General features: G+C 35.0%; 1 protein-coding gene and 1 pseudogene across 8 annotated transcripts in view; both read left to right on the top strand.

Annotated features, from left to right (window-relative positions):
- The window catches only part of CEP128 (centrosomal protein 128), a 329,036-nt gene that overhangs the window by 33,192 nt on the left and 281,916 nt on the right, over positions 1-13,928 (top strand). For all 8 annotated transcript variants that reach the window (XM_036218273.1, XM_036218272.1, XM_036218269.1 and 5 more), the window contains 2 exons: positions 344-435; positions 4,686-4,758. In XM_036218273.1, the coding sequence (XP_036074166.1) occupies positions 344-435; positions 4,686-4,758 (165 nt within the window). The remainder of the gene's footprint in view (positions 1-343; positions 436-4,685; positions 4,759-13,928) is intronic.
- LOC118600964 lies at positions 2,964-3,082 on the top strand (annotated as a pseudogene).

The raw sequence follows: 13,928 nt of genomic DNA, 5'->3' as shown, positions 1-13,928 counted from the left end.
AATTATTGTGACAGAAGTCATATAGTCCAAAAACCTGAAATATTTGCTATTGTACCCTTTACAGAAAATGTTCACTGGCCTTTTTTCTAGGGTATCTATAAGAAGTAGAATTATTGTACTATAGAGGATGTGATGGTTAACATTATATATAGCTTTTAAAAAATTGCTTTTCTTTGGAAAAAAGTATTTCAGAGTAGACATTTATTTTATTCTGCCGTAATAATTACAAGGGTATTATTTGGGTATTATTACAAAGAACAAGATCTTATTTTTACCCTCTGTGAGTCTTCATGGATGAATTCAACAGAATCCTAAATGGATAACTATGTTTTGACTTTTCTAGCTTCATGCTTTTCATCAGTCCCTCCGAGATCTCAGCAGTGAACAGGTTCGCCTTGGAGATGATTTTAACCGGGAACTTGCCAGAAGAAGCCGGTAAAAGAATATGGTTTTCACTGGAGGCTTGAATTATTAGAAGAATAAAATAGGCTCTGTAATTGACATGTTTACATGAATTTAAAAAACGGTACTTTGTTTTTATACCAGTACTTTAAAATTTATTAATAAAACAATTCAGAACCCTTTGGATTTAGAGTGTATCATGACTCAGTGTTAGATAAATTAATTTCATATTTTAAAACCATTTAACTAATTACAATGGAAAGCAGAGAGATACTTGACTGGCAGTGGAGCTTTAAAAACAAAAAGCATAATGTGGAATTTGTCAATGGGCACGAAATGAGCCATTGTAGAATCTGATATTTTAGCTTTCAGTTGAAATCTTTGAAAGCCAATGGTTTATATCTGCCCAGTCTTTGCAATTTTGTCAATTCTGGGTAGTCTTCAAGAAGTATCATTTTATTTAATTTTTTTTTTCATTTTTATCATCATCAGTGACAATTGGCTTTATTTGGAGGCCATATTTTTACAAGAAGCAGATTTTTTTTTATCCTTTCTCAAGAGTCACATTCTATATACAGTAATGATTAGGGAACAAACAAGCCGAATTGAAATTTGATTATGAAGTTCACTTGTTAACTTCCCTTCCAGCTAATGAAATCATTCCATGAACCAGTTTTATGTTTCTATAGCCAGAAGAGTCAAAACTATAATGATTAAATCTGTGAACATCAATTATCATCTGTATAGCTCATCTGCTTTTATATGAGGAAGGCAGGAAATTTAGTAATAAGAATTAAAGACCTTACTATTGTTACTCCTCCTCCTACTGGTAGTTAATATTATTAAACACTTATTTCATGCTAGGTAGATTTAGCTTTAATTCTTGCAACAATCCTAATGAGATAGTCATTATGATTTTCTTCATTTTTTGGATGTTGGAACGGGCACAGAGAGATGAAGTAACTCTGCTTGCTAGAGATCAACTAGGGGGAACATGGTGGAGTCAGAATTCAAATCTAGACAGTAAAGCCCCAGAATGCTCTTTACCACTTATAGTACACCGTGGTTCAAGGTCATTGCCACAGAGAGCTGATATCAATAAAGCATTTAAATTCCTGAATTTTGAACTATATTATTGAGCTATATAATCTACTAAACCAGTAAGTGTTAGTTAATTTAATACTTACTTAGATATTTATTTTTGACAAGTCAATAAAATCAACAGAATGACACCAACATTCTAATGCTCTTGGAGTGGCTTTATTATGCAGCTTTTACACGTTTGAAGGAAGGGTATAAAGTAAGTACTAGGATTGTGAGTTTCCGGACATACAATTGTTCCATAAGAAGATACAGGGGAAATTGCAGGAGTTGATTAGTTTAAGTGGTAATTCAGATGTGCATCAGTGGATTAGCAATCTTTGCTGGGCTAGTACTATCTGGTAATAGTTTGTGTGACCTGGAGGCATGTGTGAGGCAGAGGAATTAGGAGTCAAGTTTGTTGTGAAACTCAGTGGCTTAACTTTGTGAATGAGGAATATTGAAGATCCAGTTCTGCTTTACCTGTGCCACAAAATTAAAATTTCCATTTATAAAAATACACTGGGTAGGAAGTTGCTAGTTTTATTTTCTATGTGATTCAGAAAGGTTGATATGTTTATTTTTAATTTTTAATTTTTCTTGACATTTATTGTAAAAAGTACATTGAATAATAAAAGGACACAGGAAAGCAAGATTTTAGAAAGTATTTAATAAAGTTTAATTCAGAATTCACCTACTTTGGATACCATACTGGAATCGATTTGAGGAGGGTAAGTTAGAAGTCTTTTGCATTAACACGAGAGATGATGATGACTTGACCAAGATTATGGCAAGGGAGGGATAGACAGAGCCGTGTTTCAAGATATATTTTTGTAGGCTGAAGAGATACGATTTAGCAGTGGGTTGGACATGGGGTGGGGGATAAGGGAGAGTAAACCAAAGTTGACTTCCAGATTTCTGATGTGAGTAGCTGGGTAGATGGTAATTTCACTTCTGAAATATGGAAGACTGGTGGAAATAGGTGAGGTGCAGAAATTAAGAGTTTGACCTTGGATATTTTAGGTTTGAGATGTATATGAAACATCCAAATGGAAATGTAAAATGCTCAGCTAGCTATTTACTTTAGAGCTCAAAGGAGAAGTTTCTTAGAGATTCGAAGAGTGGTCAGCATATGGAAGTGGTGTTTGGAACCATGGAAATGGAGGGTATTTAGGGAGAAACTGTAGAGAGAGCATGCAAGACAGAGCTGAGTTCTATGGCATTCCAGTATTTAAAGGTCATACACAAAGAGGAGCTGGATTGAGAAGGGTCAGCTAGTAAGATGTGGGAAATCGAGGAGCACATGGAACCACAAAAGCCAAGAAGGAGGTACAAATGAATACATTTCCAGAGATTTAAAGACAGAAAATTTACCGTTTAAGATAACTTCTTTCTGAAGAAATTACCTTAAGACTTATAAGTAATATAAGATTGTAACCAAGAAAGAGGATGATATGTGGGTTATAAAAAATAGTACAAGTGTGTATGGCCATGCTATCCTGAACATGCCTGATCCCATTTGACCTCAGAAGCTAAGTAGGGTTGGGCCTGGTTAGTACTTGGATGGGAGACCACCTAGGAAGACCAGGTGCTGTAGTTGTTAAAAAAAAAAAAAAAAAAGTAAAACTAACTCAGAAATTCAGTGAAAGTAATCCCCAGAATATAGCCACATTATTCGGCCCAGGAACTATTCACTCTAAATTTGAGCAGGAAGTAAGTGTCTTTTGAGAAGCATGTAGTCAACAAGAATAGAGTTGATTCATAATAGATGATTCATTAAGAAGTAGGAGAAGAATTTCAATGATGTGATAAATAACACCAAAAGATAATGAGAAACTCTAGAAAAAACAAAAGCACAAGAAAGTTAATGAACCAAGTATGAAGCTGACTATAATGTGAGTATGACAGAATGTAAGCAAAAGGCATCAATTCTCTATGATGGAATAGTTAATAAGAGGTATGTTATGTAGGTTACATAAGTGACCAGTAGAACTGAAAATAGAAATACATCCATCTAGAATTGGAGAGGATTGTGAGCTAAAAATTTCAAAACAGAGAATCAAACGAAAATGTCTAGAGTTGAAAATAATGGCGATAACCAGGGAAAGAATTAAGGATCGAAATGCTTGAGCATGGCTGCCAGTGGGAGTGGAACTAGAGGTAAGGAAGTGTGAGGAAGGCCTCTACTTTATAAGTCTTTCCATACTGTTTTATTATTGATCCTGTATGTTATTAATTTAATGGGAGATAGGTTAGTGAGGACAGACACCGATATGATTGATTTGATTATGAATTCCTTGAGAGGATGTGAGTTTTGTTCTCTCTCCCTCTCTCTCTTCCTTTTTTTCTTAAAGTGGAACGTCCTGCAGCATATTGTTTATTGAAGGTGATGTTCCAGTGTAGCAGTGGTTCTCAAAGTGCAGTCTCCAGGCCAGCAGTGTCAGCATCACCTGGGAATTTGTAGAAATGCACATTCTTTAAAAAAAAGAAAAAAAGTGATTTATTTTTATGGTGACATTGGTTAACAAAATCCAATAAGTTTCAGCTGTACATTTTAACAGTAAGGCACATAGTATATTTGCACTGTTTACCTCCCACCGTTAGATTTCTTTCTGTCACCACATATTTGACCCCTTTTCCCCTGTCTATTCTCATCTCCCACCTCCCCCCCACCAACCCTCTGGTGACCACTAGTCTAGAGTCCATGTCCGTGAGTTGCTTTTTGTTTGTACTGTTCATTTATTGCTTTTAGGTTTATATCTCACATATAAGTGATATCATGTGATTTTCAACTTTTTCTGTCTGGCTTATTTTGCTTAGCATGATTATCTCAAGGTCCATTCATGTTGTTGCAAATGGCAATATTTCCTCTCTTCTAATGGCTGAGTAATATTCCATGGTATATATGTACCACAGCTGCTTTATCCAATCATCTAGCACAGGGCACTTCAGTTGCTTCCATGTCCTGGTCACTATGAATAATGCTGAAATGCACATTCTTGGGCCCCATCCTGGCACTTCTGATTTAGAAATTTTGGTGGTTGGGTCCACTGGCCTGTGTTTTTAACACACCCTCCAGGCTTTTTATGTTTGCTAATGTTTGAGAACCACTACAGCAGAGTGTTATGTAATAGTATATTATTATACATTTTATTATATATATTTTTTGAATTAGCCAACTTAAATATTTTTCTGTTGCCTAGGTCGGATGCCCAAACAAAGAGAGCTTTGGAAAAATTGACTGAAAAACTCAGTGAAACCCAAAAACAAGAATCGGTGAGAAATCTTTGTTTATAAAGTTTTATTTCATATGTAGATGGTAGGCAGGGTGGCTGGGCTGGTTGTATGCACAATGACATTTAGTAGATTTTAACTTTTTGGGAGGTATGTAACATTTTATCTAAAAATATATTTTACGCCTATTATAAAATGGTCATGAATTTTAGATATTTAAATTTAAAATATTTATCGCGGTAATATATTACAGATAGAATTATTTGTTTTAATTTTTAGAGCTTTATTATGAATATTTGAAAGATATTTTAAGTTTTATTAACACAGTAATTCTTCTATAGCTTTTGTTAAATGATATTTGAAAAATACAGAATTTTTTTGGTAGTGGCTCTGTAGCATTCCCCATTAAGTATTTCCAGTCATCTTACATAGTGTGTAATCACAATAGCTACAAAGACCTCTCTGCTGTCTGTTTTTGTTTGACATAATGCTGATTGAAAATACTCCCTAATTCTCAAGGTTTATTATCTCAGATTTAGATTGTTCACAACCATGCAGTGATTTCTTTCTATCAAATCACCATCTTTGGTGGAATTAAGTAAAAAATAAAGTACCTACAGTGTCCATTTCTTCGCATCATCAGTGGTTTATTTACTTTTTTAGAAGAAAAATATCAATAGAAATTGTCACTGAACTGTTGCAAATTCATTAACTTTCAGGAACAATGTGTATTCATTCATTTCCCACAATACATTTTGAGTTTTAAAGACATGAAAAAGTAGAATTATTTTTCTTAACATATTTTATTCAAACCGAAAGTTTCCTAGTAAACACAGATAATTTTTTTCCAGTTCCTTACATAGATATGTTAAGTTTATTTTGGAGATTGAGTTTATTGGTTGTGCATGCTAAGAGATGAATACACTTTGTTTTCAGAGATCAACTCAGTTACTACCCATTTCAAAAATAAGAAAAGCACTCAGTCACATAAAAGCACCTTCCTCCTGAGTTTTTGGTGCTAATTTCTTTGTGAAGTGTCCCAGAGAGGTGAAGATATAATGCCCGTCTTCTGTTTAAGAGACAAAATCTTTGCAACTAATATGTGATAACGTGACATATATAATATGTGATCAGGACATGGGATACTTAACTTTTTATCTAAAGTCCTCGATTTTTCCAGGCATACCAACGATTTCTTCAATTTACATTGTGCCAGTCAGGAATATCTAAAATATCATATACTTCAAAAAAAAAAGGTCTTTTCCGAGATTAACAGATTGGTGCGTGCCTTAATTGCTGTGGTTCACACAGCAAAAAATGTATGCCATTCTCTGTTTTAAGTACTATCTCAACAAGAGCTGAACACACTTTTAAGAATGTAGCTCTAAGGTCCTCTGTAACTTACTAAATGATCTTCCAGCTCTTCTCATAAACTCTAGAGTGGAATGCGTCACTTGATAGTGCAACCTGCTGAAACTTTTTGTACTTCTTTCTTCTTTTAATTTTTAAAATTTGGGAGGTATATTCCATGTACAGAAAAGTACATATATCAGTGTATAGCTTGATTAATTATTACAAGGTGAACATGCCCATGTTCCAACCACCCAGACCTAGAAATAGACATTACCAGCACATAAGAAGCTTCTCCACCCCTACCCCCATCACTGACTCCTTCCTCTTTAAATCTATTATTTGACTTCTAACCCTTTAAGATTAATTTTGCCTGTTTTTTACTTTTTATATGAATGGAATCATATAGGACATGTTTTTATTTTGTGTCTGACTTCTTTTGCTAATCAGTATGATTGTGCTATATTCTGGGTTTTGTGTCATGTACTTGTAGTTTATTTTTGTTGTTTTTTAGTATGAATGAATATACTGTAATATACTGTAACATTTTATGATGGATATTTGAATTATTTTAAATTTTAAGGCTATTACGAATAACGCTGTGACGACTAACCTCATTATTGTAGCGCACATGTGTATGTATTTCTCTCGGTACTTAACATGCAGTGCAATTGCTAGGTGCACTACAGTTTAGTAAAACCGGTTTCCAAAATGGTCGCACTAGATTACACTCCTTGCAGTGTATGAAAATCTGTGTTTCTCTTCATCCTTTCCAACACCTGATATTATCCAGTCTTTCAAAAACAGCCATCATGTTGGATGTTTAACGCATGCCATCATGATTTTAATTTGTTTTTTTATGATTACTAATGACGATGAGCATCGTTTTATGTGCTTGCTGGATATTGGCTATTTTCTTTTTTGAAACGCCAGTTTGCTTTTTTGCTTACATTTTTTATTGAGTTGCTTGTCTTTTTGCTCTTGATTTGTGGGTGGTCTTTGTACATCTTATGTATGAGCCCTTTGTCAGTTATATGTATTGCAAATATCGTCTCTCATTCTACAGCTGTATCTTCTCACTTTTAAAACTCTCTTAATGGGATCTTCTGTTGATGACAGAAACTATATTTCATTTCTCGGCAAAGAAAATTCGCATAGATAATTTGATAATTATTATGTATGAGAGGACATATTTGCTTTTTGTTACAGATTAGAGGCTATAGCAATATAGCAATGAATTACCTTATTAGAGATATTTCAATGTTAAGCTTCAGTGTCAGGTTTTAACTATTTCTGGTAAACTTTTCCTGCTAGTGTCCTTCATGATTCCAACCCAAAGGCTTGGGGCCGAGGGTGGGGGAAGCTTGACCAGGGACCTGCTTCCCTGGAAAGGCTCTCAACTTCAGCTTTTCCCTTTGATCCCACATGTCTGTTAATCCTGCTTGGCTTCTTAGTAGCTCAACGGCCTTTCCTGAAACGGGCTGATATTTCAGGGAGAAAGAGACCCTAAAAGATGGACTGACCTCCCTGGGTTTCTTTCTTCTCTTGCATTTGGTCTCATCTGTCTTTTCTTGGTCATTTTCCAGACTTTTATTTAAAATATTTCTCATATTTTTAGTAATTTTGAGTGAAAGGTTTGATCTGAATTATCTAGTCTGTCATTTTTGGAAGTGAAACTCCGTCAATTTTTTTGTATATGTCAGATTCAATTACTGTGTTTGCTATTTGTAATGTACAAGATTTTACTGAGTTTTTCAGCTATTATATGAAGCTTCTTTTACATAGGTATATAAACTGTGAGCATGCTAGTAACAAGGGTCTTGATCCAGACTTGTATGTATCTCCTCAGTGTTCTGAGATCCCTGTAGATCTGAGTAAGCCGTGGGCATCTCCAGCTGTATTGTCATGCTGTTTTTTGATATTGTTAGATATTTGGGATGGTTTGAGTTTAGAGTTTGAAAATACTAATTTGCACAGTGCAGATTACATTTGTCACCATGTAAAAACTGGAAAGGACTATCTACATGGTCTAGATCAGGGGTCCCCAACTCCCAGGCTACAGACCAATACAAGTCCGTGGCCCGTTAGGACCGGTCTACACAATAGGAGATAAGCTAGCATCACCACCTAAACTCCACCTCAGATCATCAGGCATTAGATTCTCATAGGAGCACCGGTCCCTGGTGCCAAAAAAGTTGGAGATCGCATGTCTAGAGTGTTAACGTGGGTCTAAAGTGTAACCACTGAAAAAGTTAACAGCTAAATTCAAAGAAGGCCTGAGTTCTTCCATATTGTCATTACCATACATCAGAATTACTCCACATCAGATAAAGCTATGATTACACAACTGGTTGTCACACCTCACTAGTTCAAAGTTCATTGTTGTAATTGGTGTATACACCCTGCTAGTTTACTCAGCTGTCCAGTGTGCCTAGCTTATCAGGACATGTTCTTTTACGTTGTCTAAGCCTGGAAAATTGCACAGACCTAATTGTGTACTTGGTTGAATTATTCATCTACCAGTTCCTCACATCAAGTTGTAATGTTAGAGCTTATTTTGTGCTTTCTGTAATTTGCTTTCAAAGTAAGGGCATCTCAAGTCTGATGTAGGTGTATGTAGTCCTGACTAAGAAACAATTGTCTAATGCAAAAACTTAAAAATAATATTGTCGCATTTTAGAAAGTCTTTTGAAGACCACGTGATGTTTACTTCCAGTTTGTACAAGGCTTAATATAGATTTTGTGACTCATTTATTCCACTTGAAGCCAACATTTATATTTTATAACTATTTGACATATTGTGTTGTATTTGTGAATTCATGATAGCATACTGTCAGAGAAGATGTGGTTTTGTTATTTGAGCGTTAAAATTCTCAGAAGCTACAGCTGTTTCTCCCTCCAGATTTAAGTTTAAAATAAAATTACCGAAGTGATGCACGTTCACAATGGAAAACTTTTAAATGTTGTACAAATATATAAAGAAAAATGAACGATGGCCCCTACCGTCTACCAATTTCATTTTCTATTGGTAACCACTGTTAATCACATTTATTGTGCATTATTCTGAGGCTACAACTATTTATCATGCATTTTCTCAGTAACTCATATATATTTAGAAAGTTTATAGAACACATTTTTGTTTGAGAGGCAAAAAAAAATACTGGTTTCTATCATACATGCCAAGATCTGATTTGTTAATCTTTTGTGAATCATAGATTTTTATTTGTTTTTCAAACTGCCCAATGGAAGGGAATAGTTATTATTTATAGAATAATGTTATGGAAAATATTTTCTGTTAACTCTTGATTGTGGCAGTAAACAGTCAATATTGCATAGGCCTTATGCCACAGGGGAAATTAGTTGTCTAGAATTTACCCAGTTGAGTGTGATACGAGTGCATATTAAGTTTGATTATTCATAGAGGAAAAACCTGATTTTATTTTAATTTTCTGTAGATGGGTCACATTTTACTAAAAAATGTAAACATAGATCCAGCTATTTCTGGAAGAGTTGGTCATTTATTGAACTAAGAATTCTGTCAACCCTGCACTAGGATAACATGGTTATTGCATAGATCGCAACAGCAGGATATACAACAAATAATGAGGTGGATTTTAAAACAGCATATATTGTTGAAGATTTGAGGAATCAACATGCTGAAAAGCCAGAATACACTCCCTTAAACAGAATGCCTTTGCTTTTGTTTCCCCTCCTTTTATTAAATAATAACTCTAAAAGCTGTTCTAATTTTTATTCTTATTTTGCTGTTGTTATAACTAAACATAGAGACTTATGACTTCGCTATCTTAGTAGTAAATTTAATTGTGAATATAGGGCTCCGATAAATTAACTTTTTAGTGTTAGCCGATATTGTTAATATTTTTTCCCTTGGGTCTTAGAAATAGAAAAAAATGAGGTGGCATTAATAAATGCAGTCTTTAAAATATTATGGGAATTATCATTCAATATTTGTAAATACATGCTGTGTCGTTAGGTACAGAACTCACACCCTTCTATTTAGAACCATTTTTCCTTACTCTCCCTTTGGTCTTCCCCATCTCAGGAAGTGGCATCTTCATCCAGTGGTCCCCAACCTTTTTTGGCACCAGGGGAGTGGCTGCAAATACAGATAATGCTCCACTTGCCGACTTCTCACCTCCTGCTCTGCGGCCTAGTTCCTAACAGGCCATAGATGGATAGCGGTCCTAGAGGCCCATGGCAAAGAGGTTGGGGACCCCTGCCCTAGGAGTCACTCTAGATCTTTTCCTTCATACCACACTTCCAAGCCAGTATAAAATCTTGCCCTTTATATTTCTGAAATCATGCTCAATTCCATCTACTTCTGTCTAATATTTCTCTTCAGGCGCCATCACTCTGGGTTCATTGCAGTCCCCTCCATTGAAGTTGGTCTCCTTTCTCCTGTATGTGCCCCGTCTGTGCTCCTGACAGTAGCTAAGTGATTTTCAAAAAATTGTCATTTCACTTCGATTAATTCCCCTGCTGTTAAAAGTTCTCCCTGTGTTCCTTCTGCTACAAATTTTTTACTATAGATTATAATGCCTATGTTATCTGTCTTTCTCGATGTGCCTGGAATTTGCCAAATTCATTTCTACATTAGGGTCTTGGCACTGGCCACTTTTTGAACCCCAAAGTTTTGTATGGCTGACCCCCTCTTGTCATTTAGGACTCTGGTGAAATGTCATAACCTTGAGAGAGACCTTTCTCTCTGCTCTCCTTTTTATAACATAATTGGTAGCAGGTAGCATACTAAACACACTGTTCTGTGTTTTGCCTTTTTCACCTAATATATTTTTGAGATTTGAGATTGTTTAACATTAGCATCTACTGAGCTTTCTAATTCCTTTATTTTAATATTTAAAGCATTCCATTGAACGAATGCCTTATAATTAATTTACTTAACCAGTTTTATATCGATGGACATTTAGGTGGTATCAGCCTTCTGTTTTTATACACAGCACTGCAGTGAGTGATCTCGTACATGTGCCATTTTCACACTGGAAAGTAAATTGGTAGGATAACTTTCTAGAAGTGGATTTACAGTATTAAAGTATGTGTATTGTAATTTGTTATATATTGTTCGATTTTATAATTAGTATTTTAAATTTCCTCTTTTAGTACTTTTATCTGAGTTTTAGCATTTATCTTACCCTTTTTTGAAAAGGATGAAAGGTGGCCTACCGTAAAATGACAATATGTGTTGAAATTATATTAATTCTAATATTGAGTTCCTTGACCCCTATTACTGAGTTCCTTCTTTTGGTAGCAGATTCCTGTATTCCTCCCCTCACCATCTTCTGCTCCCAGCAATTTTATCCAGGTATGTGGTTACTCAAGGAGAGACGACATCTCCCAGTTTCCATGTGCATCTGAGACCACGTAACTGAGTGTCAGTAAAAGTGACACATGCCACTTCCGACTTGTCTTTTTTGAAAACAGAACTACTTGTCTAGTAATTTCTCGCTCTCTCTTTACGTGGGTTGAAATGAGGACGTAGCACTGAGCTAGCTTAAGCCATGCAGGTGAGATGACGGCCTGGGGGCTGGTGGAGCCCAGTGGAAGGAACCTGAATCATTGGATGACCTTAGGGAGCTCCGGGAAGAAACTTGCATCATTGAATGGCCTTAGGGAGCCGAGTGGCCTGCTAGCTGTCTTACTTTCTTCTGGACTGCAGTGTGAGACAGAAATAAAGTTTTATTTTATTTCAGTTCCTGTGTATTTGATCTCTTTGAAAGAGCCTAGATTGTACCCTAACTAATACAGAAATTTATCATAGAAATAGATGAGAAAGAATAGAAAAGACAAAACTAGGTTTCTCCAAATGCATGTTATAGATCCTTGGTTGTTGCTGACTTAGTTGGAGTTGTATGACTTTGGGGTATTAGCAGTAGAGAAAGAGAAATATATTGAACATATTGACCTGGATAATAGGGTCTATAAAGATACTCTGGTAGATGTACAGAATGACTATAATTTTACTATCGTTGGAAATCATGAAGCACTTTGTATTTTATTCATTTTCAATCATGCTAGTTTGTGTATATGTTTTATCTTGCTGTGTCTGTTCATTTTATTACTGTTTGTTTTTGGACTTGATGAAACAGCAAGGATATGATGATTTTCCCATGTTCCGATGGAAGTAAGGCAGTAGTGGGACCTGCTTAGCATTTTCAGTTCTCTAAGTGCTTCTCTCTTTCAGTCAGCATCAGTTTCAGTTGTAAATTACTGAAAAATCTCCAATTAACTGCCTTAAAAATAGACAAAAGTTATTTCTTTTGTGGAAAAAGTTTTAAGTATGGAGTTCAGGGTTCTATGTGGTACTGCGTGTGCTGACCTACAACGTGTAAGGGATTCTGGCTCTTTCTGTCATGATTTTCTTTTTTTTTTTCCCCTCCTGTTGTTATGGCCTCAAATTCATGGTTTTAGGTTGTGTACCAAACAGCAAGATGGAAAAAGGAATGAGTATGAGAACAAAAGGTACCTATGTGCTTGCTATCTCTTGTGGATAGTTTTTTGAAGTTGTCACTTGATGCTTATATATGAATCGTATTTGCTAGAATTTGAAGTCACAGCAGCTGGCCATGTGACTTAAAAATATATATTGTTTCTATTTGGCAGCCACCTGTCTAGTTAAAAATTTCTTTATTATGGGGGAAATAGGGGTAGGGGAGTAGGTATTGGAAAACAACTATTAGTTGCTGCCATGTCATCCATATTTTTTGTCCCACTACTTTTATACTCTTTGATTCACTCTATATATGTTGAGCAGGGCAAGTTATTAACCCCACTTTATGGTTGATGATCTTGATTTTTTGAGAGATTAAATTACTCGAACAGCTTAAAAAGTGGTGTGCTTCATTTAGAAGGCTAATCACAAGGCCAGTATGTGGCATTGCTGGGCGTAAAGGGCTGGTCATCTGTCACTGGATTACAGAGAAGTCTAATACCAGTGAAAATAATAGTATTTTGAAATAGAAAATAAAATTCTGTGGAATAGATAGAAATTTTGTTACAAGATACTGCCGGAAGTGGAGACCTATATTGAGCTTGTTTTTCTCTTTAGTTGTGTGATCCCAAGTTAATAACTTACTTCATCAGTGATTCATAACTTTTCATTCAACAATTTCACTTAAACCTTTAGTTTACAGAAATAATCTTATATAGGAGTGGTTGTCATAGCATAGTCTAGTAAAAATAAATGGTATCACATTATCAATAGGGAAATATTTCGATCAATTATGGAGAATTTTGCATTTGTTAAGAATACTTAGATTTATTTATTATAATGGAAAGTTGTCCATGATATATGAACTGTAAAGATTATATAAAACATATGTGAAATACCCAATTTTTATTTAAAAAAAAGAAATGAAATAGGTATGTATTTGACTAGTCATACATATATGCATAGAAAAATCCTTGGAAGTATACAACGAAAAACACTTTCTTTTAATGGATGGTATTAGCAGATTATTTTTATTTCTTTTTATCATTCTGTATTGTTTATTTTTAATGGTAATAAAACATATTGCATAAAATTTTTCATCTTAGCTGTTTCTAAGTGTTCAGTTCATAGAGTTATGTACATTCATATTGTTGTGCAGCCAAATCCGGGACTCTTTTCATCTTGTAAAACTGAAACTATACCCGTTATTGCAACAAGTCCCCATTCAAAACATCAGACCCTTCCTAGGCACGCTGCCTCTGGCAGCCTCCATTCTACTTTCTGTCTTTATGAATTTGACTCTGAGTATTTCATGTAAGTGGAATGGTATAGAATTTTTTTTTTTTTTGTGACTGGCTTATTTCATTTAGCATGATGTCTTCAAGGTTCATTCACATTG

The sequence above is a fragment of the Rousettus aegyptiacus genome, unplaced genomic scaffold, assembly GCF_014176215.1.
Source record: "Rousettus aegyptiacus isolate mRouAeg1 unplaced genomic scaffold, mRouAeg1.p scaffold_m13_p_3, whole genome shotgun sequence".
Lineage (NCBI taxonomy): Eukaryota > Metazoa > Chordata > Mammalia > Chiroptera > Pteropodidae > Rousettus > Rousettus aegyptiacus.
Note: the sequence above shows the minus strand (reverse complement) of the source record. Positions and strands in the feature narration are given on the sequence as shown.